The 26550-nt window shown below is 31.6% G+C and overlaps 2 protein-coding genes across 2 annotated transcripts; one reads left to right on the top strand and one right to left on the bottom strand.

The window, feature by feature from the left end:
* The first annotated feature begins 3424 nt into the window (after positions 1-3424).
* Positions 3425-6587, top strand: LOC139492403 (complement C1q-like protein 3). Its single transcript, XM_071280606.1, has 3 exons — positions 3425-3541; positions 5658-5723; positions 6126-6587. The coding sequence occupies exons 1-3, from the start codon at positions 3430-3432 to the stop codon at positions 6533-6535; spliced, it is 588 nt and encodes a 195-aa protein (XP_071136707.1). The 5' UTR covers positions 3425-3429; the 3' UTR covers positions 6536-6587.
* Positions 6588-12780: 6193 nt separating this feature from the next.
* LOC139490967 (GSK3-beta interaction protein-like) lies at positions 12781-24823 on the bottom strand. The gene is made up of 3 exons (XM_071278134.1): positions 24621-24823; positions 20814-20989; positions 12781-16665 (listed from the first exon to the last, which is right to left on the bottom strand). The coding sequence occupies exons 1-2, from the start codon at positions 24801-24803 to the stop codon at positions 20819-20821; spliced, it is 354 nt and encodes a 117-aa protein (XP_071134235.1). The 5' UTR covers positions 24804-24823; the 3' UTR covers positions 12781-16665; positions 20814-20818.
* Between the last annotated feature and the right edge of the window lie 1727 nt (positions 24824-26550).

The following is a 26550-nucleotide window of genomic DNA, read 5'->3' as shown; positions in this document are numbered from 1 at the left end:
GTCTGATTGTCTATCACACTTCATATTCTTATTTTAACATGCAGTTATATCTATGATAAGAATGAAAATTGAATTGTCATTGAGACAAAAACCCAACCAAAGAGCAAAAAAAAAAAGAAAAAAAAAAGCCCAAGGCAACATGTAGATCTTTCGTATCAAGGGAATTGCTATAAATATATTTATTTCAGGTTAATAGTATTAGGCCATACTCAAGTTATAAAATAGATCTTGTCGTCAACTTTTGCAACCAGCTTCTATGTTTATATAATGCACTGTTCATCTTTTTTGGGCTTCGACTTTTCAATTGGACAGACAATTTTGTTTTCGACTGTTTTAAAAAGATGCATTTTTTTACAAAATCATACAAGTAAGGAGTCTCTGGCCTTTGGTAGTGTTGTATGTTAATTAATGTTTGTTTATTTATTTGTTTAGGAAATAAGTATGACGTACATTTTCACTGAACTAGGACACTTTTTATAATAGTTTTTCGATATCGCTCGGGCAAAAATAATCACGAATATAATGCCTACCCATGCATTGAAAAAAAACGGGTATAAACTACACAGTGCAGCTTCCAACAAGAATACAAGATTTATTGATTTTCAAAATGCGACCAAAATTAAAAATTTCCTCGCAGCGGAAAAAATTCAACAGTTTGATTTCATTGAAATAAAATAATTGTTATGATTTACACACCGTTACTTTTTCCAATATAAATATTCGAACTATTTTGTTTGTTGTTTCCTTATAAATTTACATCATTTTTAAAAAGACCACGCGTCTTCGATATTTAGAAGACTATAAAAGCGATGTTCATTATCTTTCTTCTGCTGTAAGTTTCATTTAGTTATTTTGTGTCATAATTGCCATCTCGTATGTTTTAAATTTGAATAAAGAAGATTCAGGTTGTCTTATACGTCAATGATACACACAAAAAAACACGATAACAAATAAAATAAGGTGCAACATTCGTTCTCCATGAAAAGAATACATCACATGGATGTAATTTTTGTAAGAAAAATACCAATTTCGTGAGAAGTTGTGTGTTGGACTTGAAGAGCCAAGGCAAACTGACAAATATCTGAATGAACGAATCGATTTATGGTATATAAAAAAAAAACAAAGCCCACATGGTTAGCATTGAATAAATACAAGGCCACTCTTAAATGATCACAACGTAGAAGTTTTTGTTCTCTTAATCAATAAGATATTTTCTGAAATAACGCGGGTCCCTATTAACTTAAAAGTTTTTTTGGTTTTTTTTACCCATGAATAAACTTTTTTTTTATTATTATTATTTATTGATATCAGCTCTGGACATTAATATTCTTAAAAGTTAAACTGTTGTAAGTGATGTTATAACAATTATTTAAAATAAATTCCTTAAATGATTTGTGAAAAGAAAGTTTCATTTTATGTATCAGAATTTGTAACAAATGATTATTTAAATCCCCACTTGAAGGCCTCCGATAGACTGAGTGAGCATAAAATCATCGCCCACGACAAACAAGTTAAAGGTAAACTTTTCAGTACAATTACTAATAAACGTTTTTCTGTCGTCCACACTGTTATGAATTTGTCTCTATATACAAAAGAGGTGGGGGATACAAAAGGACAATAATGTTCAAAAGACGAATAGAATTAGACAAAAACATAACAAAACACTAAAAACGAAAAGTTGCTATGTGAATGGTAAGTAGATCCTATCACAAACGTTTCTTGTGTTTAATACCATGGCGGTTATGTCATAGTCGTGGACAAAATCGAAAATTAGGAGATTAATGTATTGTATTTTAAGCTTGGCCTATGTAAATTTAGTTTACCTACTAACGAAGGCCAAGCTTAAAATACAATACAGTTATCTCCATTATAATGCCACATATTAAAATAAATTTCATTTAATAACTGTTTGGGCTTAAAAATGCCATAAATGAAAAAAATCTTCGAAGCTGTTGCATCGTCTTTAGCATCTTAAACAATGTGACGTCATATGTATACTCTGGATTTCAAACATGAATACTAAACGTATTTTACTTTTCGTACGCTTCATTATGGTTTCAATATAGGCAAAAAGAAGATTTTGAGGCTCAAAATGTGACTATCTTGTTTATTTTTGAAGAAATTACATACCCCAAAAAAACTCGGAATTCAAAATGGAGGCTTTCTTAGCTACGGACTGGAAGAACGTGGAATCTTACCCCTCAAAATATTTGTCAACGCCCAATGAAAATTATCGTTACAAACTAATTGCATTAGAATAAGATATCAGTTGTCATTTGTGATAAAGATATTCCAAAACGATCGATCGTTAAAATCATGATGGTGTTCGTTAAACTTTCACAAGGACAACTAAAATCCCTTGGTTCAATAGCTGCCTTAATATCAGCAACCCTCTATCAATGATAATACTAGCTTACCTAGCTTAAAAATATGAGAGATTTCTGTTTGGAGTCTCGCTATCAACAAAACAAAACAAATTACAAATTGGCAAGATGAGGATAATAGTTCGTTCACATAAGAACGCCTATCGTCTTTTGAACAAATAAGTTGTCGATAAAAACAAAATACATTTTCATTATGTCAGCTCCAGAGAATGTTTTGTTTGAATCAGACGTTTTGTACCAAGGTTGACCATTTACTATGTGAAACAACGTTAGACTTGTTCTTTAAATCTGTCTTTAAATTTAGAATTGAATTCAGTTGCTTAATCTTTTGCAATTGTAAAAATAACTAAGATTTTACACTTTTTCTCATTCTGTGCATTATTAATTATGTCAGTTAATGGTGTGAAAGAAACTTCTAGATTAATGAGTAAAGAGAGATAACTCAATATTTAAAAGTAACATTTTCTTAAACACACCATGCAATACACTGAGCAACACGTATCCCACCAAAGCCCGGTGTGATCTCAAAAGTTCCAGAAGAATACTAGTATGTTAATCCCCCTAATTTGGCACCTTTAGTATTGTTCGTGTAAGTACAAATTCGTTGATAATTCTAATTCGATGGGGTCACACATCACTTATGTTAAAGGCAAAAATAAAAACATGTTAACTCTTATAAATGTCACCGGATCGCTTTGGTCAAAATTTATTGAAATGTTTTAATGGTGTAACGGACAATTTTTAATAGGGAGTCAAACAATATATTTTACATTTCAAAAGCAGTAGTGATGACAAGAAAGGTAATAAACGGGTCAACATGGAATGCCATTTGATAATAATCTTTTTTGTATCTTCCAAAACAAAATAAAAATCACGAGTTCAGTAAAGCTCGAAATAAAATCTGTAAATTGAAAAGGTGGAAAAACTTTATAATAATGATTATCAAATTTCATCATCCAATTTTTAAACATGCAATGTTGTAATTAGGCAGTTGTTTATCTGTTTTTGTAGATATCTCACATTGTTTGTGTTCTACCTAGTGTTCATGACTGACAACAGAAGAAGAATAATGAATTGTGCTTGTTTCATATTAGTTTTACTGTTTATGAGTTGCTTTGGACATACGACTGCTTCAGGATCTTGTACGCCAAAACTTGGTATGTCATCTTTCTTATTGTCATTGTTAAAATCTTAACATATGGACATTTAAATGTGAACATGTTTATATGAAGCGAAATAAGAACTGAAATTAAAGATGGTCATCACATGTCCATTATTTCAGTTGTAAATTACTTTTAAAAGAAAAATAAATTTCAATATTTCAGACTTCATGGGAATGGAACAACTTAATTTTTATTCTTTTTTTTTCAATATATAATTCTGAAATTTTTATATGAAAATATGTTTTATGTTTTATTACAAAAAGCAGATTAACATTGGAGCGTCGTCATATTATACAAATAGTAAGACAAATGAATATTTACATTACAATTCCAGTTTTATTTAAGGGTTAGTGCTCATTTTTTGTAATACACATAATCCAATAGCTGTATTGAAATGCAATGACTTCAACAGTATGTACACTAATTTCGATACAGAAAACGAAGTAAACGCAAACACCAAAAACAAACTGTACCCATTGCCTACGTTCTACCATTTAGGGCTTTGCTGTGGTAATACCAAGCATCTAAATTATTTCGATACACAAAGCCCTTTTACACAATATAACACATGATAAATAGATGAGCAGTATTGCTTCCATGTGAAGACAATAATGAAACTTTAATTCAGACAGAGCTCCAGATAAGCTGCGTATTTGCGTGATCACGCAATAAAAATAATAAAAAACCCAACGCAATTGCCCATTGCAGGGTTCAATAACCCAATTATTTCAAAGGAAAACCCAATTATATGCCCAAACCATGAGTGCTCAACCCTTTAATTGGCTACTGTTTGCGTTATTTACCCTTATCTGTTTACAGTCGTCGCGTTAATCTATGTTTATAATATTTATAATTGGAAATTTCCTTTCGTTCTAAAAATAGATCCCTGCATCAAGTAGCTGAAATGGGTCCCTGTTGGAGTTTTCCGTTGCTCAATAGGTACACATGTTTTTGAAAACATTTCGGTCTTCTCTGCGTTTATCCAATTTATAGCATGTGTCATTTAGACTAGTCATATTTTTTTTTGCATTGCTCGAGATTTATCATAACATGCATTGAATTAAAACGAAAGTGAATGTCCTGTAAAAATATTAAACAGAAGCATGTTTTCTGCTTCTTTTGAAAAGCTGAGGGAAAGTTATGATAACAAGACTCAGCCAGTGTTTTAGGATGCGTCCATCGAAAGCACGGGCGTGTGTGCGTACCTTCTAACGAGAACATTGCTAATAAACACGGGGTTTCGTCAAAAACGAAATCAGTTGGAAAAAGTGAAAGGCCAAATCAATTATGACATGATAAAGCATGAGAAACCAAAAGTTCTAATAAAAGACAACTAAACCCAGATTTATATAAATTGAATAAACCAAAATCATTCAAGTATAATTAGAGTTTATGTAGTATTTTTTTTCTCATTTTACTGTTAATTAATGAATACACACACAGACACTGGTCTCAGAATTTATTATATAAAGGTGTAAGACGAGTGCCTGTGAATACACATATCCGTTTTTGTGAGAAAATACAAAACTGGCAGAAGGTTTGGAACGGGACACAAATTAAACCTACAATTGCTCCTCAGTGAATAAACCAAATAAAACAGCTAGCAAATAACCCTAACCCTAACCCTAAACCAAATAAAACAGCTAAACAAAGAAAGAAACATATTTAAGATGGAAAAAAATCTGGGGTTGATATTGCCTAAATATTCAATATTGTGTTGATGAAAAAACCCAATACATTCAGGAGCTTAGTGGTGAAAAACCCAATTTAATATTAACATGAGGGGTGAATTGGAATTGATAATGCAATTAAAAAACTTTTTCACCCAATTATATAAGAAAATGGTGGGTAAAAAACCCAATTTGTGAATTCTTATCTGGAGCTCTGTTCAGATATTCTATACAATTAAATGTTACCATATAGTTAGTGCAATTATGATGAACATTATTTCTAAGATATGTAGATTCTAATTAACTTAAATCGTAGTTAATTTTTGTAAAGGAAGTATCAGCTATCTGTCATATGTGCATTCCCGCAACGTGACATCAATGAATATTTTGCCTTCGAATTATCGTTTATTACTTATCGTCTACTCATTTATCTGTTACAGAAAATGCACTTTTCGAAGATCTTCTAAGTATGATGCTGAAAATTAAAGGAACAGATAAGAATAATGGTATGAATGATATATAGTTAATCGGCTTTAGTTGTAGCGAAAATTAAAAGAACCGGTCTTATGAATTTTATCATTTGATGTTCTTGACAAATGCAGATGTACAAATAAACTAACACGATATTCGTTTATCAAACACACATATCATGCCGAACTGCCTGATGTATCCAATATTACCAAAACTTAGTGTAGCTAAACCCGAACCTGAAATTACACATATGAATTCGGGAGATGCGTTGTTCCTTAATTCCAAATACAAGTTTGTTTATATGCATGATTCAAGGAACAGACACACCAATTAGTTTTTTTCAATTCTTCTTCTTCGAAAATATTTTGTTTTGATAAAGTAAGTTTTTCAATTCAAACTTCGCACACTAATTTTAAAATGTTTGGATATTTGTACAGGAATACATCAACATGACAAAAACTTTTCAGCCTTTGCAGCTTCATTAACAGCTAAAAAAATCTTGGGATCTGGAGAAACTGTAAAATTTGACAAAGTTTGGACGAACGTCAATAATAATTATGATCCCAGTACTGGTGTTTACACAGCTCCAAATTCAGGAGTGTACCAGTTTTCATGCTCAGTAATGTCAGGTTACAAGAAATCTCTTCGTGTTTTTCTATGGAAAAATGACAGGAAGACAGTGGCTGTTTTTCCTGGTAATCATGGTCATGACATGGCAACTCTAAATATGGTTTTGGAGCTTAAGAAAGGCGACAGAGTATACATCAAGCAAGGGGGAGCAGAGAAATACATCTATACCGAAGCTGCAAGCAACTTCAGTATGTTTTCTGGATATCTTATCCGCTGATTTACAGTGCATAAAATGAAGGCAAAATTAAGTAAATAAATTATGTTTTTGCCGTTGCTGTTTCTTTTTTATGTTTAATACAAACCATATGTTTACTCACGATGTCAAATATAAAACTCTAGACGTATTTATACCATTCGTACGCTTCGGAATGGTACTAACGTTGATACAAAGAAGATGTTGACGCTCAAAATGTAACTTTCATGTTTATTTTGTGAGAAATAACATACAAAAAAATCGGAATCAAAATGGTGGCTTTCCTAGTTACGGACTGGTAATAACGTGGAATTTACCCCTTCAAAATATTTGTCAACGTCCAATGAAAATTATCGTTACAAACGAATTGCATTAGAATAAGTATTTACCTATTTCAATGTTTTGTTTATAACGACTGGAGTTTAGGCAATTGCATCCCTTTCTACACTTAAAAGAACACACTAAATTTAAAGCTTTATTTTTGGATAGGTCTGATAGGTGGATTCAGTAAAAAAAAAAGAGATGACAACTGACACAAAGTGATATCAAAATTAAGCCTACATTGTCTTTCATGATAGAAGAGTTGAAAATACCATTATGGAGAATTAATGTGTTTGTGAGAACTGAGAGGTATAGATTGCTTTCATCTAGCAATGCGAATATAAAGTTAAACATTGAATTGCAAAGGAGTAAATTATCGACAATATATTTACATGTATTTTGAATACGAGGTGTCTTCTTTTGTCTTTGGTTGCATTTGAATCGAACTTATTAAATTTTCAATAAAATAGTTCCTTACAAATATGGTATAACTCGTAAACATCATTTTTGGTGGAAGAAGACTTCAAGTCCTCTGAAGGCCTATGGTGCCGGCTGTAAAATCATTGAACCGCTACCACATCCGTATGCCGCATTTGGTTTCGGGTCGACTCGCCCTGTTTGCATGTTCGCACTCGGCCTGTTCGTCCTGAGTTCTTTCGCCCATAAAGTACGTTCGCCCTGTGTTCATTCTCTTTACTCTTAATTCAAAGACGTTTTAAAATACGTCCTTGCATTTATTAAAAAACATTAATATTAAGGGTATCGTTAAAAAACCACTAAAACGCGAAGTTGTGAAAATCATCACAAAAATATGATTGTTCCTTATTTTGTTCCCAAGGTAAGACAATCGTGTTCTCATGATCAAATTAATAAGCTAATCAAACACGTTTTCTCTGAAAATTATTCTAACATGCTAGATTTTGAACTTGTCTTGTTTTCATCTAGTTGTAAAATCGTGAACATGGCAGGTGAATTTTCATCTACAAGGAGGTTCTTACACAGCTTAAAGATAAAAGCATGGCTGATTGACAAAATTCAATGATGCAGTACTACCATAAAGACAATAAATAGTATTTTTTTGACTAATTAATTGACATAATACTTGTTGTAACATATGTTATTTTTGTATTCAAAAAAATCATTTAAAGCACAATGTACTATTCTTTTTTTCCACAAAGACCAACAAACAGGTTGGGACCCCCCCTCCCCCCCCCCCCCCCCATTATGAGTGGTGTCCCTTAAATGAGGGACTGTCCCTAAAACAAGGGGTCATTTTACTGTTGAAAAAATAAAGAAAGAATTTTTTTAAGAGTTTAAACTCATAAGTGGGAAAATTCTTTATATTTGGAACAACTTTTCTAAATGAGGGGTCAAATTAATAAAGAAGATATCAGTTTAGTAGTAACATCACAAAATTCTTTTGCCATGTTTTGACCATTTAATACTTGATAGATGGATAGTTGTTGGGGAAAAGTTTCATAAAATAATATGAATATAAAGGTGCTCATTTTTACAGTGGGTTGTAATGTTCTTCCAATGAGGGTGTCCCCTCATTTGGAGTGTTGTTTCCAACCTGTGAAAGGTTCATCTTTGTGAATAATTCAAAATTGGAAATTTCAACAAGCAAGAAAATAAATCCTGGTCTGCTAGCTACATGTTCATCTTTTCTACTGATTTAATAACTAGAATCATGCAAACAGACATGTAAGCTCATCATACAAATATGACACTTTTTCTAGACAATCCAGATCGCGCAAAAAATTGTAACCTTTAAAATTGTTGTTGCGCACTAAAAAAAAACAATGGTAACTTACAAAAGTTGGCAGGTATGTAACAAGTCTTACTATTTTTATGCCCCATTTATGGGCATCATGTTTTCTGGTCTGTCCGTCCGTCCTGCTGCAGGTTAAAGTTGAAGGTCGAGGTAGTTTTTGATGAAGTTGAAGTTCCATCAACTTGAAACTTAGTACACATGTGTTCGTTATGATATAATCTTTCTAATTTTACTGCCAAATTTAAAGATTTTACCTAATTTTCACGGTCCACTGAACATAGAAAAGGATTGTACGGATGGGAAATCCATGTACTTATGGCACATTCTTGTTTGAAGAAAAAAAATACGTCATAACGATAATGGAACAAAGCAGGCTGGGTTAGTGGGGCTGCTTTTATGGTAATTTAAGTTACCTTTTATTCACCTTCTTCCACCTCAGAGCAGTCAGCTCTTTGATTTATATACATTGTATAATTTTAGCTTATACTAGTATATAATTATTAGTAAGAAGTTGCTTGACATGGGTACGGATACTATCTACAGATAGCCAACTCCCTTTATAAATATTGTTTGAACTGTCAAAGGTATTCTTAGGCCTGGAAGAGATAGCTACCAAGCCACGGACCCAAGGGATTTGGTCTTACAGCAGCATAAATAATTTTTTTTAACTTGACAGAAATATGTTTTTGCAAATGCATGTATAAAGCAGTCAGGAATATAACTGTTATTTTCCACTTGTTTGATGTGTTTGAGCTTTTAAATTTGTCTTTTGTTGGTGGACTTTTCGTTTCAAATTTTCCTTGGAGTTATTTAACTATTCCAAATTTCAGCTGTCATCATCCACTCAGAAACGGTTCTGTTTGGACATAATATATTCCACAAGGTACGCTGCTAAGGTACAAAATTGAAGTTGAAATGATTCTACTGCAGACTAATATATTCATTACTTTAAACAATGAGGCAGAAAGCAGAGCTCCAGATAAGAATTCACAAATTGGGTTTTTTACCCACCATTTTCTTATATAATTGGGTGAAAAAGTTTTTTAATTGCATTATCAATTCCAATTCACCCCTCATGTTAATATTAAATTGGGTTTTTCACCACTAAGCTCCTGAATGTATTGGGTTTTTTCATCAACACAATATTGAATATTTAGGCAATATCAACCCCAGATTTTTTTCCATCTTAAATATGTTTCTTTCTTTGTTTAGCTGTTTTATTTGGTTTAGGGTTAGGGTTAGGGTTATTTGCTAGCTGTTTTATTTGGTTTATTCACTGAGGAGCAATTGTAGGTTTAATTTGTGTCCCGTTCCAAACCTTCTGCCAGTTTTGTATTTTCTCACAAAAACGGATATGTGTATTCACAGGCACTCGTCTTACACCTTTATATAATAAATTCTGAGACCAGTGTCTGTGTGTGTATTCATTAATTAACAGTAAAATGAGAAAAAAAATACTACATAAACTCTAATTATACTTGAATGATTTTGGTTTATTCAATTTATATAAATCTGGGTTTAGTTGTCTTTTATTAGAACTTTTGGTTTCTCATGCTTTATCATGTCATAATTGATTTGGCCTTTCACTTTTTCCAACTGATTTCGTTTTTGACGAAACCCCGTGTTTATTAGCAATGTTCTCGTTAGAAGGTACGCACACACGCCCGTGCTTTCGATGGACGCATCCTAAAACACTGGCTGAGTCTTGTTATCATAACTTTCCCTCAGCTTTTCAAAAGAAGCAGAAAACATGCTTCTGTTTAATATTTTTACAGGACATTCACTTTCGTTTTAATTCAATGCATGTTATGATAAATCTCGAGCAATGCAAAAAAAAATATGACTAGTCTAAATGACACATGCTATAAATTGGATAAACGCAGAGAAGACCGAAATGTTTTCAAAAACATGTGTACCTATTGAGCAACGGAAAACTCCAACAGGGACCCATTTCAGCTACTTGATGCAGGGATCTATTTTTAGAACGAAAGGAAATTTCCAATTATAAATATTATAAACATAGATTAACGCGACGACTGTAAACAGATAAGGGTAAATAACGCAAACAGTAGCCAATTAAAGGGTTGAGCACTCATGGTTTGGGCATATAATTGGGTTTTCCTTTGAAATAATTGGGTTATTGAACCCTGCAATGGGCAATTGCGTTGGGTTTTTTATTATTTTTATTGCGTGATCACGCAAATACGCAGCTTATCTGGAGCTCTGAGAAAGAGTTGTCCTTTTTATCTTTATAACGTAGATATGCCATGATATTTGATATTTTGTTTTTTAACGCAACTTTTGAGAACCGCTTTTGGGCTATTTCCACAGGCGCTTGGGTCTATGATACAGATTTTTTTATTTATTTTTTTTTTTTTTTAAATATTCAATTTTCTATATTTATAATACATATCTATCACTTCTGTGCATGTCTCACCTAGTTTCGAGTGATTTAAACGACCCAGAGAAAATACCAAATTTTACTATCCATACTAAGAAACAAAAAGGCAACCAACTCGACGCCATTTTTCTGCTATCTATAAATAAATAGATTGACCTACCTGGATTCCCCAACGATTTCTCTGGGAAAACGTGCCTTCCTTGTCGTCAGATCGCACACATCATTGATATTTATCAAATTGGTATTGTTCGTAACATTTTTAGTCCATCTCCAGCATATAATAAAAAGATTTTAACTATTTTGACTATTTTCAAATTTACGTGCCCGGAAGTTGATTGTTTTTCCCGAACTTTTGTCAAAGGGAAGTAATATTTTCCCGGACTTTTTCGGAACATCTCTCCAAGTACGTAGGAAAATAACAAAGTGATACGATGACTTTCGAACTAATACTATATGTTATAAACAAACAGATATGATGAACAACGAACAAAATCAAGCCCCTAATTTGATGGTTAGTGGTCATAATCTTTAATTTTTCAAAAATCACACAATTTTGATTTTATGTTAGAAAGGGGAACTACAAAATTTGGAAATATTGTCCCCCCCTTTTTTTTTACATGACCCATGTTTTGTAATGATTAAAACAAAGTCAATAACATTTTCTATAAAGAAAGAAATAGTAGTAAATGTCCTCCCCCCTTTTACACCAAACAAATAAAAATATCAGATCAAATGGTCAATGGCTTAATTTTTTTTAATTCCTCTCAAGTAAATTTTGTGTGATAATCTGTATATTCATAAATTATCATGAATCAATGTTCTTATGAGTAACTTCCTTTGGTTGAATTGTCATCATTTCAGACTGAATATGAAGATTCTTTTCCGGCAATTGGAAATTTGCGCCTTTTTGTTAAAAGTTCGGAAATCATCGTATCACTTTATTATTTTCTTACGTACTTGGAGAGATGTTCCGAAAAAGTCCGGGAAAATATTACTTCCCTTTGACAAAAGTTCGGGAAAAACAATCAACTTCCGGGCACGTAAATTTGAAAATAGTCAAAATAGTTAAAATCTTTTTATTATATGCTGGAGATGGACTAAAAATGTTACGAACAATACCAATTTGATAAATATCAATGATGTGTGCGATCTGACGACAAGGAAGGCACGTTTTCCCAGAGAAATCGTTGGGGAATCCAGGTAGGTCAATCTATTTATTTATAGATAGCAGAAAAATGGCGTCGAGTTGGTTGCCTTTTTGTTTCTTAGTATGGATAGTAAAATTTGGTATTTTCTCTGGGTCGTTTAAATCACTCGAAACTAGGCGAGACATGCACAGAAGTGATAGATATGTATTATAAATATAGAAAATTGAATATTTAAAAAAAAAAAAAAAAAAAAAAAAAATCTGTATCATAGACCCAAGCGCCTGTGGCTATTTCGTGGCGGTCAGTTTTTATTGGTGGAGGAAGCCGGAGTGCCGGGAGAAAACCACCGACCTCCGATATGAAAACTGACAATCCTAGTCAATCAATATTGGAGTGGAGTGCACCCGCACGTGTTGGGTTCGACTCACAACCTCAGTGTCGACTGGCTAGTGGTTACAGTAGTAACTACTTAGACCACTTGGCCGCCTAGGCCCCTTTATAACGTAGATCTAACAGATTTACTTCTGCTAGTGTTAAAATTAATACATAATTGTTTTCCCGGATTATTAGTACTCGTCATATTTTTTTGTTTTACCATATCAATCTAAGAAAGACAATCATAATATACAATTAAAATAGTTTTATTATACATATAAAAGTAAACAACAACAAAAATCAATTGCCACATTGAACAATTGTTAATAAATATAAAAGTATAAAATCATGCTACATCTTACTAATAAAATAATGCTTGGAGGGTAAAACCAATTATCAAACTGATTAAAAAGAAGAAATTTTACTAGTTCAAATAAACCTTTTACGCCAATCTGTTTAGGTTCAACATACATCTTGTATGATATTCTTTTTTTTTTGCATAGGCAGGGATATATACAATGTGTACAAATTAGTTACTAAAAATATTTTACTTTTGTGGTGAAAAAAATCTCAAATTGAAAACAAAATCAACGCTTGGAAAATTGATTATGGTCACTGATTTAAAGATAAACAAACTAGTGTAAAAAAATTTATAAAAGAGTAGTGCCGATTAAACCTGAATTAATTTCACAGCTGTCTTTACTTTAATAATAGTATAATAGCCAAATGTGTACTTATTTTTGGCCTATTCCTCAACAGCTCATCAAATTAAAAACAACTGAAGAATGTTTAAAACTGTAATTTTTAGAAAGATTTTGGCTAGTATCAAGTACTTATCCAAAAGTGTTCAAGAAGGACATCGTTTACCAATCCATAATTATGTTAGAAGAACATCTTTGCCTTGTTTTTTAAGGTACAAAATCATTCATTTTGGTTACCAATATCGTTTGATGCAAAAATATTATCAAATATGCGTTTGACAGTAACACGATGCCCTGAATACTTGTTTTTTATTTTATGAAAATATGTAAAAATTGTAAAACATTGTGCAAGAAGGATTTGACAGCTTTTAGATTTTGCCCCTGATTGGAAAGAATAGTAAAAATTGGCTCTAATCCTTTTTCATTCTTTTATCTTCTTTTTACAAATTAAATTTCCCTGTTTATTTGGAAAATTATAGCTTTTAAAATTAAGCCTTGTTAAATATACAGTGGCAAATACAACACATTCACAATATACAACAAAGCAGTTATTGTAAGTCACTGGCAGGACTAGCTGATGTGTAAATACGATGTCAACTTGCAGGATACCAACATAGACTCTGGACTAGATATGTTTGTCAATCTATATTTTCTTGGCGTTTCAAAAGAGTAAATGCAAGTAAGTACATCACATTTTGTGTCATCTGCAAATATTTTAGTCTTCAACCTATATATAATCAGCATTGTTCTCAACGTGTTTACAATAAAATTGCATAACCGTATTAATTGTTCAAACTCTTCAATGCAAACATTATAACATAATTTATACTTCTAAGAAACCATACAATGTATAAATAGTATAATATAAATATAAAATATATACATATAAATAGCACCTTATACTTTAACAAATCCAAAGCCTTGCAATGATTAAATACTATTGTTATTATGATCCCCAACAGCAATGAATGTACAACTTTTCACAATATCATTTCATGTTTCACTTTGTTAGTACAATCCTAAAGATATGGATTTAAGATTTAACAAGCACATATGTAAAGATCCACTAGACCTTACTAACAAAGCAAACTGTCTCTCTAAAAGCTCTTTAACAAACTAAAAACACATGTTTATTTCTATTTTTTCTTGTCTAGCTGTGACTTAGCCAAGTGTGGTCTATAACATAATCAATGACACACAAAAACAAACTCATTAGTTTTAAATATTAAAATTTATGTTGGAATTTATACCTTTAGTAGACTTTTGATGACAATACCACATCAATAAAAAAAATATAATTTATCTCTTCAAAAACCGTGTTTAATATATTTGTACGGTAAATAAATAAGTGAAAATAATACAACATAGGCTTTGATTACAAATTGCCTTATTTTATCACTTTTTTTGTGGAGAAAACAGCCATTAAATGCATTAAAAACATGAAATATATTTCTGCTGCGACTTCCAGGGACTTTAGCTTGTAACTTTTATTAAATTTCACACTTTTCAGTTTGGTAATTTGAACATTTACTTGGATTCCATTGTGAGTTTGGATTTTTTATATATCATACATCAAAATAAAAATTTTGTAATGAATGAAATAATTACTGGCTGCCAAAGGCAGGACTAGAATAAAAATAAAATATAGATTATTAACTAACGCTGCTATAATTCACATTGTATATTGTATTTATTTATGCACTAAAAAACCTAGAAAACTAGAAAAAGGGCCATATTTTAGGATAATATGATAAGAGGGGAAAAAAATATCAAAGTATTCTGGTCGATATTTCAAAATAATTGAAATCTTTACAATGTTGTCTTGCTGGGATACAGAGTTTATATAATGACTGTAAAAAATACAGCATCAATAAAATATTAAGAATCAACTAAAGAAACACAGTAATAATTCTGGACCTATATCAGTGGAAGATTATCAATAGGGATGGAAGCTCTGTTAGTATAATCCTAATGTAAATTGCATATCAGAATATTATGCTTTGCATTAGAATAAAATATAATTTTTCAAATATCACTGCTGCAAATTAGGTGCTCTGACATCCAAATCAATTCTCAGTTTCAGAATTTCAGTGTAAAAAAAAAAAATTTCAGGTTTGATGAAAATGAAAAATGTCTAGTTTGCGTTCATAAACAAAATTATCAAAATTTAAAGGTTTTAAGTAAGACTATCATGAATCTTAACCCAAAACAATGTCTTCAGATTAAAATGTAAATTTGAAAGGCATCTACACATGATGTTCATTAATAATTGTACAATTTCATAACAGTATGATAAAATAGCTCTTCCACAACCTATATCTCAAGTCTTTAATCTTTTGTTAGGTAACTGTTTGACCTTAGTTGTAGGTGCCTAAATTAGAGCATGAAGTAAATTAGCACTGGGAAAGTGTCAAGTTCCTGTAATTGCTTCCCTCATTTTGTTATTAAGGGTCATGAATTGTCCCAATGTTTTTACTATCATGGTGGTATTGAAGAATAATGAAAACAAAAATGTGTGTTGTCATAGTATTTTGCATATTGTTTTAAATATTTAGTATCACCGGTATTAGACAGCAAAGGCACTTGATTAAACGAAACATCTAGTTTATGACTACAAAGACAAAAGCATCCATAATTGGCTGAAAAAACATCATGATAAAAATGTCAATGGACCTAAATATATAGACTTATTTTTAGGGAGGCTGATTTACTTTGGATGATGCATCCTAACAAGTCATGTAGGTCATTTACTGCTAGAATCTGCAATAGGACATGAAAGTATGAAGTGTTGACTGTAGGTCATCATGATTTACTATTAATAGGAGAATGTACCATTCCCATCAATGCATCTTTACTCTATTTACATGATTGCAAGTCACCTTATATCTCACAAAACCCAATCACTTTTAAAAGCATAAAATGTAGATTTATTGACCTGATTTAAATGGGAGGCTGTTATACTCCCTTAGAGACCCCCTTTCATCATGGTACTGGATTGTAAAAGACTATTTGTGTGAGTGCAGAACTTGGACATATTACAAACAAAACCTGTAGCACATCTATTGTACCATGAGACATGGTCATTTTCTCCAAGATACATAATTAAAAACGCAATCCTCTAAAATTTGATACAGACTATCCTCTTAGTTTTGTGTGATAAGCTAAAAGTAAAATCACATTAATACCAAACTCCAAGGAAAATCCTCTTACACTTAAAGTCTACTTGATGACAGAAAATGCTGATTCTTCTGCCTTTTCAATGTAGTTTTTTCAATTAAATCCAAATTATAAAGTATTTCAAAATATAGTGTACAGCAAATGCATGCATATAAATGTATCTAGCAAATATTACTTGTCAAATAATAAATGTACAAACAAAATAATACTGGTCTATTCTTTTCCTTTGGTCCAATCTTTTATAACATCATTTGATCCTGTAAATGTAGAAAATATAAATAAATCTCAGGATCAGATTTTTGTTGGTTTTTTTTTTTGTTGTTGTATTTTTTGGGGTGGGGGCCCGATCCATAGAAGGTGTTTTTAAAACGGTACATATGTAAATTGGTAACTATCTTGCAGATGTTTATTCCACTATTTCTATATTTTCATACATAAATATTTTTTATATAATTGGTAGTTGGTACACAGTGTTTGATTAGGCCAAATAATCAAAGAGCTGAAAGCTCTGAAGAAAAATGACGCCACTGTCTCTAATATTGGGATAGTTTTTATGCAAGTCTTGATTTTCACATACCGTAATTAGTTTAACAATGCAACATGTATCGTAAGCATATAATTGATATTCGTATATGTGTGTGTGTGTGAAGTGAAGGTGACAACTGGCTGGTTTTTTAAGACAAATGAATAGGTCAAGACTAGCTGAATTGTACAAATAAATACCGTAGAAAGGCTTGTATATTTCTCACTGGTACATAGTCTGAATCTGAGTCCGTTCGCTTCCATTCACGTTTGCGCCCACTCATTTTCACCCCTTTCACTTTCACACCCTACATGTTCGCACCCAATCTTAATTGGTTTTGTGTTTAACAACTATGTAAGCAAGTGTTTTCTTATAAGTATAATTGTTGTCATTGTCTCAAAATAAAGTGAGACAGCAATTTTTTTTTTGTGTTGAATAAATCTTAATTATGTTTTGGATAAGGTATTGCTAAAAATAATAATAATCCTTTCTAAATAAAGTGGTATTTTGTCAACGTTTTATTTTGTGTTGAATAACTCTTAATCATGTTTTGGTTAGTGTATTGCTATAACTTGTTTCATTGACTTGTTTCAAAATGAAGTGAGATTCTGACTATCATGACTATGTTTGTTTCTGCGTGTTGAATAAATTTTATCATGTTTTGGTTATATTAGTGGATTGCTATATTTTGGTTTCTATGTTATATAGTTTCGTTGTTTCAGATCAATGGGACCAAGCTGTTAAAAACAATTATCTTTTGTGTTTTTTCCTTTAAAATCTTCAATGTTTTACTCATACCAAGCTATAAATACATTCAGTATTTACACCCAAGCAATTTAAAACAACAACCATAATTTTCCAATTATTCAACTTGAATTTGAATTAAAATTGGGCGTGAATGAGTAGAGTGTGAATGTGCGAACGTGTAGGGTGCGAAAATGTATTGGGCACAAACAGACCTGATGCCACACAGTCTGAACCCCCTTCTCCCACAAAATATTAAGTAAATAATCTTTTTGTTACTGCTATCAAAGGTCTAATGAAACTCAGATAGTTTCAAACATTTGTCAAAGAATTCTAGTCAAACTGGCACCTAGTTAAATTGGCACCTGAACGTCGTAGGAAGGCGTCCCAGAAAAATAATAAAATAGCCTTGCCAGACGTCATAATTATTTGGACTAATACATGAGATATTGTGTATTTTTCTGCATTATTTTAACCAGTTGAGCATTTTACAGGATTGTTGGTTTAATGCTGTTTAAACTTTACTGAAAAACAAACACCTTAAATTTGCTAATTATTTGGCATGAAAGTTTGATTTATTGAAAGGGACTCATAGTTTTCCATTTTATTTTAATAATTGACTTGTTTTTACAATTACACAAATTGTCTAATTGTTAAAACAACAGCTTTGGTAAGGGCTTCGTTGTTTACCTTTATACACTACATATTCACTTTCGTTTCGTGGTTTACCAAAATACACAACAACAAATTCACTATGTACTTGGTAACAGTAATTAATTAATTGAATAGAAAATATTATATCAAATATTATTGGATGCCGAATTGACGTCGAATAGGTGCCGATTTGACTAGATGCCAATTTAACCAGGTGCCGACTTGACTTGTACGTTTCAATTCCTCTGCGATCGTTTGCGGTATTTTCTTGAGAAAACCTATTTTCCATCATCAAAGAGAAGAAGAAACTGCTTTAAAATGATCCTGGAACGCTTCATGGTTGTTAAAATAAGTTTAATTCACTCAAAAACAATTTTAAAACTTGCGATTAAACAGGAAGTTTCCAAAGCACGTGTAAAAGAAGAAATTAACCGGTGAGAGTGGAAATCCGTATATGACAGATATCCCTATAGTACGACTTTGAAAGTAAAACAGTTCAATCCTTTTGTAAAACAATCTTTAATATACCTATCACATTAATGTTTGAATGGTCTTAAGCTTATTCAAACCATATAAGTCGGTATGAAACACCAAAACGGAATGAACAATAACCGATTACGTTTTGTAGTTTACAAATTCTAAAACTGGTTCCCGTCAAACTACAACACTTTGTTCGAGTGTAGTGGAATACAAGCAAAAACCAGTGTAAACTGGGTCCTGGCTGGTTTAATACTACACAATGATGCATAATGTAACACAAACAGATACCAGTTTGTTTGGAAAATAGAAAATACGAAACCAAGCGCGGTAGGCAGAGCAATGTAATGAAGTTCAGGTCGGCAGTTATGGAACAATGACTGCGTCATTTTCCAAAAAAGTATGTGTGGTTCCAGTTACATCTGAAAAAAAGTTAGGGTAGGTAGGTAGGGATTTTTTTTTATTTTATGGGTTTTTTTTACATTGAGTCTATGGGAGCAACATTCTGACTTTAACAGTGCTTAATGAAAAATGACAATAACATCTTTAGGGTAGGCTATTTTTAAGTAGAAAAAGTAGGGACGGTAGGGTTACTGGAACCACACATATATTTTTATTTGGCCTTATTATATTAAATATACTTTGAGATGAAGAACAGTAATAAAAGTGCTGTTCCTTTGATTTTGGTGTGTTCTGATTTTTTGCTGTGCAAGAACTGATTTTGTGTCATGAATAGATATGACTTATGCTTTTTTTTTTCATTACATTTCAACTGGAATACTGTAAGGCAGCAACCATTTGATTTTCTGGGGGGGGCTATGGTTTTTTTTTCTGTGCAAACTTTTTTTTTCGCCTTCGGCGAAGAACAATCTATTTTTTTAGCGACAAACCAAAGACAATTTTTTTCTTTCAATTTTAGCATTACATATAGTGGCAGCTGAGGGTGAAACAAACATTTTTTTTTACTCAGGGTCCAAAACAAATTATTTTTTTCACCAAAACCTGGAAACAAACTTTTTTTTCCAAAAAAAACCATAGCCCCCCCCAGAAAATCAAATGGTTGCTGCCTAAACCAACTTATTTAGCGAGTGATTTATTTTTTGCAACTTTTGCAAGTAGAAAAATAACAGCTACATGTATAAATATTGTAAAGCATAGAAAAATCTCTGACAAAAGATTCTAAAAAATAATATCAAAGTATGTTTTAAATTTAGAATAGAAACATAATCATGATAATAGTCTAAAGTTCAGATACAGTATAGTTTGAACTTTAGACTTATGAACAATTAAAGTTCTATGACAGTTGTTACAAAGTCCACAATTTTCTTCGAAATATATGTATCTAAAGTACAATGGGTTTAATAAAATTTTAACTGGATCTGATAATAAACTACAATAAATTGACTCTCAGACATGTGTGAAATATTAAAAATAAAGAGCTGCACCATGAGCAAAGTAGTCATATCAGAAAGTTATAAAAATAAGTGAAGGAAGGTAATTTAAATAGATATAAACCACTCATCAAATTTTCATGAAAACCGCTCAAAGAACTTTTGAGTTATTGTCTACCAACTAGAAAATCCCCCTTTTTTAATAAGTTAGATCCCATAACTGACAGAAATGAATAATCTAAAGTTTATAAAAACCCAAAAGGGAGCTAACAATGTAACGTCAATAGATATAAACAAATTACCAAAGGATCATGAATCTGCTCGAACCATTTTGAGGTATTGTCCCAAAACTGGAAAATCACCCTTTTTAATGAATAATACACCATATCTTTGATATGTAAAATCACAAATTATAAAATCCGAAAAACAGCTGATATCAACAGATATAAACAATTCATCAAAGTTCATGCAAATTGGTTAATGCTTTTTTAGGTATTGTCTAACATGTTGACCTGGATGGAAAACGGTATACCATAATCATGATAATAGGTCCCATATACAGGCGTATATATACATGTATCTTTTCAGCTGCTGTGACCTAAGAATAAAGACTTACAGCTGTCATATAGAGGCATCCTCACTCTGTCTTTCTTGGATACTGTATAATTTCATGGCCAAGGTGTCTCCAAAAGTGTTTCTATACCCAGGACTCAAGTTATCTAATAAGGCATATATGGTCTCATAACATCGTGATTCCAGGTTCTCAATCTTATCAAAATGTTGACTTACAACCTGTGATGGAAAATACATGTATTCAGAAATTTGATAAAATAATTATTTTAAAATATTACTTTAAATTCAAGACATGTATTTGCCATGTTTGCTGTCTTAAAACTATTATCATGTTATTTAATAAAGAACATGTAGAAAGAAAGACAGTTTTTAAGATTGGTCATTTATCATAAAAAAAATTGTGAACTTCTTTTTATACAGATGTTTTTTGAAAAAAAATCCCAAGCATTCACTGCAAAAAATCCCCATTGTGTGTGAAATTTTACCAGTGATCCTGTGTTTAAATTGGTAGACACCTCATTAAATAAGGGGATAAACTTTGTTTGTTACTTCAGCTTAGTTAGAAAATATACTAACTATATTACTCAATTTATTTCACTTGACTGGGCGGAGTTTAACCGTTTCGCTCATAATAAACCATTCCATCTTTAGAACATACTCACCTCTCCTCGTCCAATCAAAAGTGTCGATTTGAGACACTATTTTTCATAGTACATGGTCAAACCATGTTCTATATCTTGTCACGCACAATTAACTTTGTATTGTACACAACTATCTGCTAAATGTGAATACTTTTTAAGGATCAATAGGTAATTACAAACAAGCAGGTCAAATTCTGATACTACTTAAAAAGTATGTCCAAAAATTATTTCACCCTCAAGCCTTTCAAACAAATAAAATTTACCAACAGAAACAATAATTATTTCTCTATATACGCTTCCATTTTTCTTTTAAATGAATACAATTACTTTTCATTTACAACCTGAAATCATTTATTTCATTACAATTTTAATGAAACAATCTATGAAAATTTGAATTCCTCACAGAAAAGATTAGCGGAGATGCCTAAAAATCATACCAAATTGCAAGGAATCTTCAATTAGTTAATCTATAACTTTTAAATATACAATTATAATAATAATGTAACTTCAATCATCTATTTATTGAGGATTTTCAATAAAGAACATGAGTCTCACAAACACATAGTTTTAAAAGATTAAAGCTAACAATTTGAAAATTGATTGTATTAAATGTATTTTACATGTCAAATGACATAACTTTGCCATCAAAAGAGACAACTTTCAAACGCTTTACGCTCTTGGGTACATGAATGATCAATTCGTTTTCGTCATTGCTGGAATGCGCTTTTTGGTCCGTCGTGCGCGAACAAGATACATTGCTAATTGTAGGTATATTTTCCTTGTCATCAGATAGATAGGTGTTTTAGGATAAACTCATAAATGAAGTGTCCAGTTATTCTTTTGTAAATTCCTTTGATGGCACTGATAGGTGATTAGAAATCAGTATTAATTATAACAGCAATCATCCTAATCACACACATCTTCAAATAGACTGTCCTTCAAACATGTCAAATAGACTGTCCTTATGCAAATTAAAATGTAAGCTCCGCCCGATCAGTTGAAATGACATTGGTAATACATCCCTCACAAACCATGCTTTGACCTTCCCATCCCTTAAAAAAATAGATATGGACAATGCTCTCTCTCTCATAATTCTTTTTAGAATGGCATTAATATTTTATATTATTGTATGTATTCGTGTATTATGTTATGTATTGTAATATTAATGGTGAGACATAAATAAACTATTTGTATTGTATTTTGTTGTTGCTCCCCCTTTCTTCTCTGCCATATGAATGAGTTAAGTTCTACATATTTTAGATTTCACATTTTTTGTAATTAAGATATATCAATAAAAAATATATATATATTTAATGAAATGACATTTACAAATGTCACTTTAGACCAGGCTTTTATTCATCATTGATTTTTAGCTGAATCTCACACATGACCTTTGGATACATGTATTATGAAGTAACAGTTAGCACATGTGCTTGACATTTTAAAGTTAACAAACATAATGTAAAATGTCAACACAAATAAACAATAAGTAACAACATGCTATCATAAATCATAAATTTTGAAAATAGTCATACAAAAAATGAAATAAATATCATTTGGCCAATGAAATGGCTGACCTGTTGTTCTACATGTATGTCATTTGGTCTCTGGTTGAGAGTTGTCCCGTTGGCATTCATACCACCTTTACATATCTATATATCATACATGTCTATTGAATATTGTAATAATTTCATCAAAGAATAACCAATATTTCTTATTAAGTGTAACCTGTAACAATTTTCTTAGTTAACTGAAAAAGAATCACACTATAAAAAGTTGCACATTTATCCCACATTTGATAAATGTACATGTAGGGAAAGAAGTCACATATCTGATACTAAGGAAAAAATGTTCATTTCTGTACAAATGTTTTAAAGTATGATGGTATTTTTTGTTCTCTCTCATTCTTTTTTAAAGTTATATGAATAAAATTGAGAATGGAAATGGGGAATGTGCCAAAGAGACAACAGTCCGACCATAGAAAAAAACAACAGCAGAAGGTCACCAACAGGTCTTCAATGTAGCGAGAAATTCCCACACCCGGAGCATTGATTGATAATTTACTTTTTTTTTATTGAAAGGAAATTGAAGCCAGTTATCATATGGTTAATAAGTAAATAACTACATTAGATGTATATTTCATTATAAAACATTATTCTGATTGACTACACTGCAAGACGCATTATTCGTTAATCAACTTCATTACACAATAAAATTTATCAGTCATTGACGACACGAGGTCCCACAATAAAGTGTACCTGTAGATAAATTAAATAAAAACTTGATAAAAATTGTGTTTTCATGATCCTCGTTAAAAAAAATGTAGCCATAAAGTATGAATACTTCTTTTTGTAACTTCATAGGTGTGTAAAAGCGTTGACTGTGTGCACATTTTTAGAATGACAAAATGTACTTTGGTCAACGCTTTTACACCCCATTGAAGTTACAAAAAGAAGCATTCAATTCTTAAATAAACATTTAATGAATTCTTTAGAAAACTTGACATTAACATGGAATGCATTTGTAAGTAACCTTTGAAAATTTATTCAATTGCAATAAACACAAATATTGTATAATATCATGTCTCTGGTGACTTCACGCTAAACTTTTGAGTTCACATGAAGCCCAAAGCTATTAAAATTCTGAAAATTTTAGTTGATTCTGTTGGCTTGACGAAAAGAATTTTACAAGCCTGACAGCAATTATACAAAAGGGATCGTAGGACTTCTAATAAAGAGTGAAGATGGTAAATAAAATCAAAACTAAATAACAACAATCTAACAAAATAAATATATATATATATATATATATATATATTTCAAATTTGACATTATTTTGTTTTCTCTGGGAACAGTATATACGTTCCTGGTTTTTTTTTAAAGTAGTGAAATTTCCAGGAAATAGTCCTGTGACCTGTTTTTACCACTGACTTCTTTTCAAAACTTTTTTTATTTCAGTAACCCCTCCCCCTTTTTGACATTCATTATGAGCACCTCCCCCTTTTTTCCAACAAAACAACAAAATCATCAAACCTTGCATGCTAGTTACATTGTACTTGTAGCTCCACATATTCTCCTACGATTTGACAACATGTCAACATACAGAACGTTTTACAGCGTTGTCAAAAATTAATTTTACTTTATAATTTAGAGAATTACTCATCACTCTTACAACTAATGACTATCTATCTATTTCCCCTGTCTGCTTACCCTGAATCCACGAACTGACAGTTCCACGCAGAATTCTTCATTTTCCTTCGTTTCCAAATTAAGATATACTAGTTCATTGGTGCTTGGTAAATTGGGAGATATTATAACAAACTTCACAGCGTATGCCACTTCTTTAACAACTTCTTCTGCTTCTATACGAAGTGTATGTTCATCTTGATCCATTACAAATGGGAGATAACTCTATTACTCTAAATACCAAAAGGGAGATAATAATTTTATTTTCCATACTTAATTTTTCTCAGTAAATTGTACTTGTCTAAAACAGAATGTTGTTTGTGTTTATCATGCAATTTGTTAATAATTAAAGTTGATTCAATAATTAGAATGCATATAAGACCTATGAATAGTCCCAAGTGAGGCCAAGTCCAGGGGCGGATGCAGGAATTTTCAAAAGGGGGGGGGGGGGGTGGGGGGGGGGGGGTGCTAACCCAGGGCACCCAGGGCAAAGGGGGGGGGGGGGTGCAAAACATATGTCCCGATACAAATGCATTGATCGGCAAAAATAAAGGGGGGGTGCGCACCCCCGGAAACCCCCGCCCCCCCTGGATCCGCCACTGAAGTCAAAAATCAATTTATAGCAGCACGTTAAAAAAAAGGCACTGGCTACGGTTACATGGAAATGTAACAATAATAAAGATATTATTGTTACATTGGAGACTAAATGCCGGAATGCATGGTTGGGTAAGGATCTGTTTAATTACGAATGTAACAATAATTATTGAGGCTACGGTTACATAGCGCTATTGTTACATGAAAAACAGCTGTACGATGGGACTAGTAATATGTACTAAATAATAAAAATGAAGACATTTATTTTATATTTACAATACATACATTTATTACATACAATTTATTTACTGTAATTTTTTATTTACACTGACACTTTCTACAAATCAAGTAAGTGGTTTTTAAAGTCCGACACATTTTCGATGAACGAAATTACGTCCTCTACGGTTACGTGTACATACAGAAGTTCTTAGTATTTAAGTTACAGTTAGCAAACTTTTCTTTTGATGTATCAATTTGGGTCAAGTTGTATAGCTGTATGAAATTTATGTCTTGATTTTGTTTAAGTTTCGCCGGTTTAAAACGCATCCCATTTTTAAAAGTTTTTCACCCTAACAAAATGGTTTAAAGTATAATTGACAGTAATAAGAGTAGGTGTGCAGTTAAATACTTTTAAAAAGTGAAACCATTGAACTATATGTTTCGCCTTTGACACTCATAATCTTGAGTAGTATCATTAAGAACATCAAAACCATTAATACGTAAATATATTCAGGTTATACACCATTTGATTGTTGAATAATAATATTTATTATTTATCAGTATTACAAGTATTGTTTAGTACATATGAAAGAATTAAGCAAAACAACTACAGAAGATTTAAGTTTAATAAATCTAGCGTACATTGCTGTTTTTCATGTAACAATAACGTAATCTAACCGTAGCCTCAGTAATTATTGTTACATTCGTAATTAATCGGTTCCTCACCCAACTTTGCATTCCGGCAATTAGTCTCCAATGTAACAATAATATTTTTATTATTGTTACATTTCCATGTAACCGTAGCCAGTGCCTAAAAAAAACCACTTTAATAGACACTGAATCTAACCAGCGACATATAATACAACAATAATTCTCTGATCTAACTATCTATTAAAACATCTATATGTAGTCTGTTTATGTCTCTCAGCTGCCGTCTAACTGTACAAAGAAAATAAAAGATTTTTAGAGAAAGGTGAATTAAGCCGGCTTATGTTGGGCCAACTGAGTTGATTCACCGAGCAGTGGATATTGTATTCAAGTCTAACCGGAATGAGAAAAATTTATTATCGTTTTGGAATTTGTTAAATAATAGTATAATTGCAATTATACAACATTTCCCAATTCTTATATAACAAATCCG

The sequence above is a fragment of the Mytilus edulis genome, chromosome 10 (genome assembly GCF_963676685.1).
Source record: "Mytilus edulis chromosome 10, xbMytEdul2.2, whole genome shotgun sequence".
In the NCBI taxonomy this organism is placed as follows: Eukaryota; Metazoa; Mollusca; class Bivalvia; order Mytilida; family Mytilidae; genus Mytilus; species Mytilus edulis.
The sequence above is the reverse complement of the archived record's forward strand: the minus strand, read 5'-3'. Positions and strand labels throughout refer to the sequence as shown.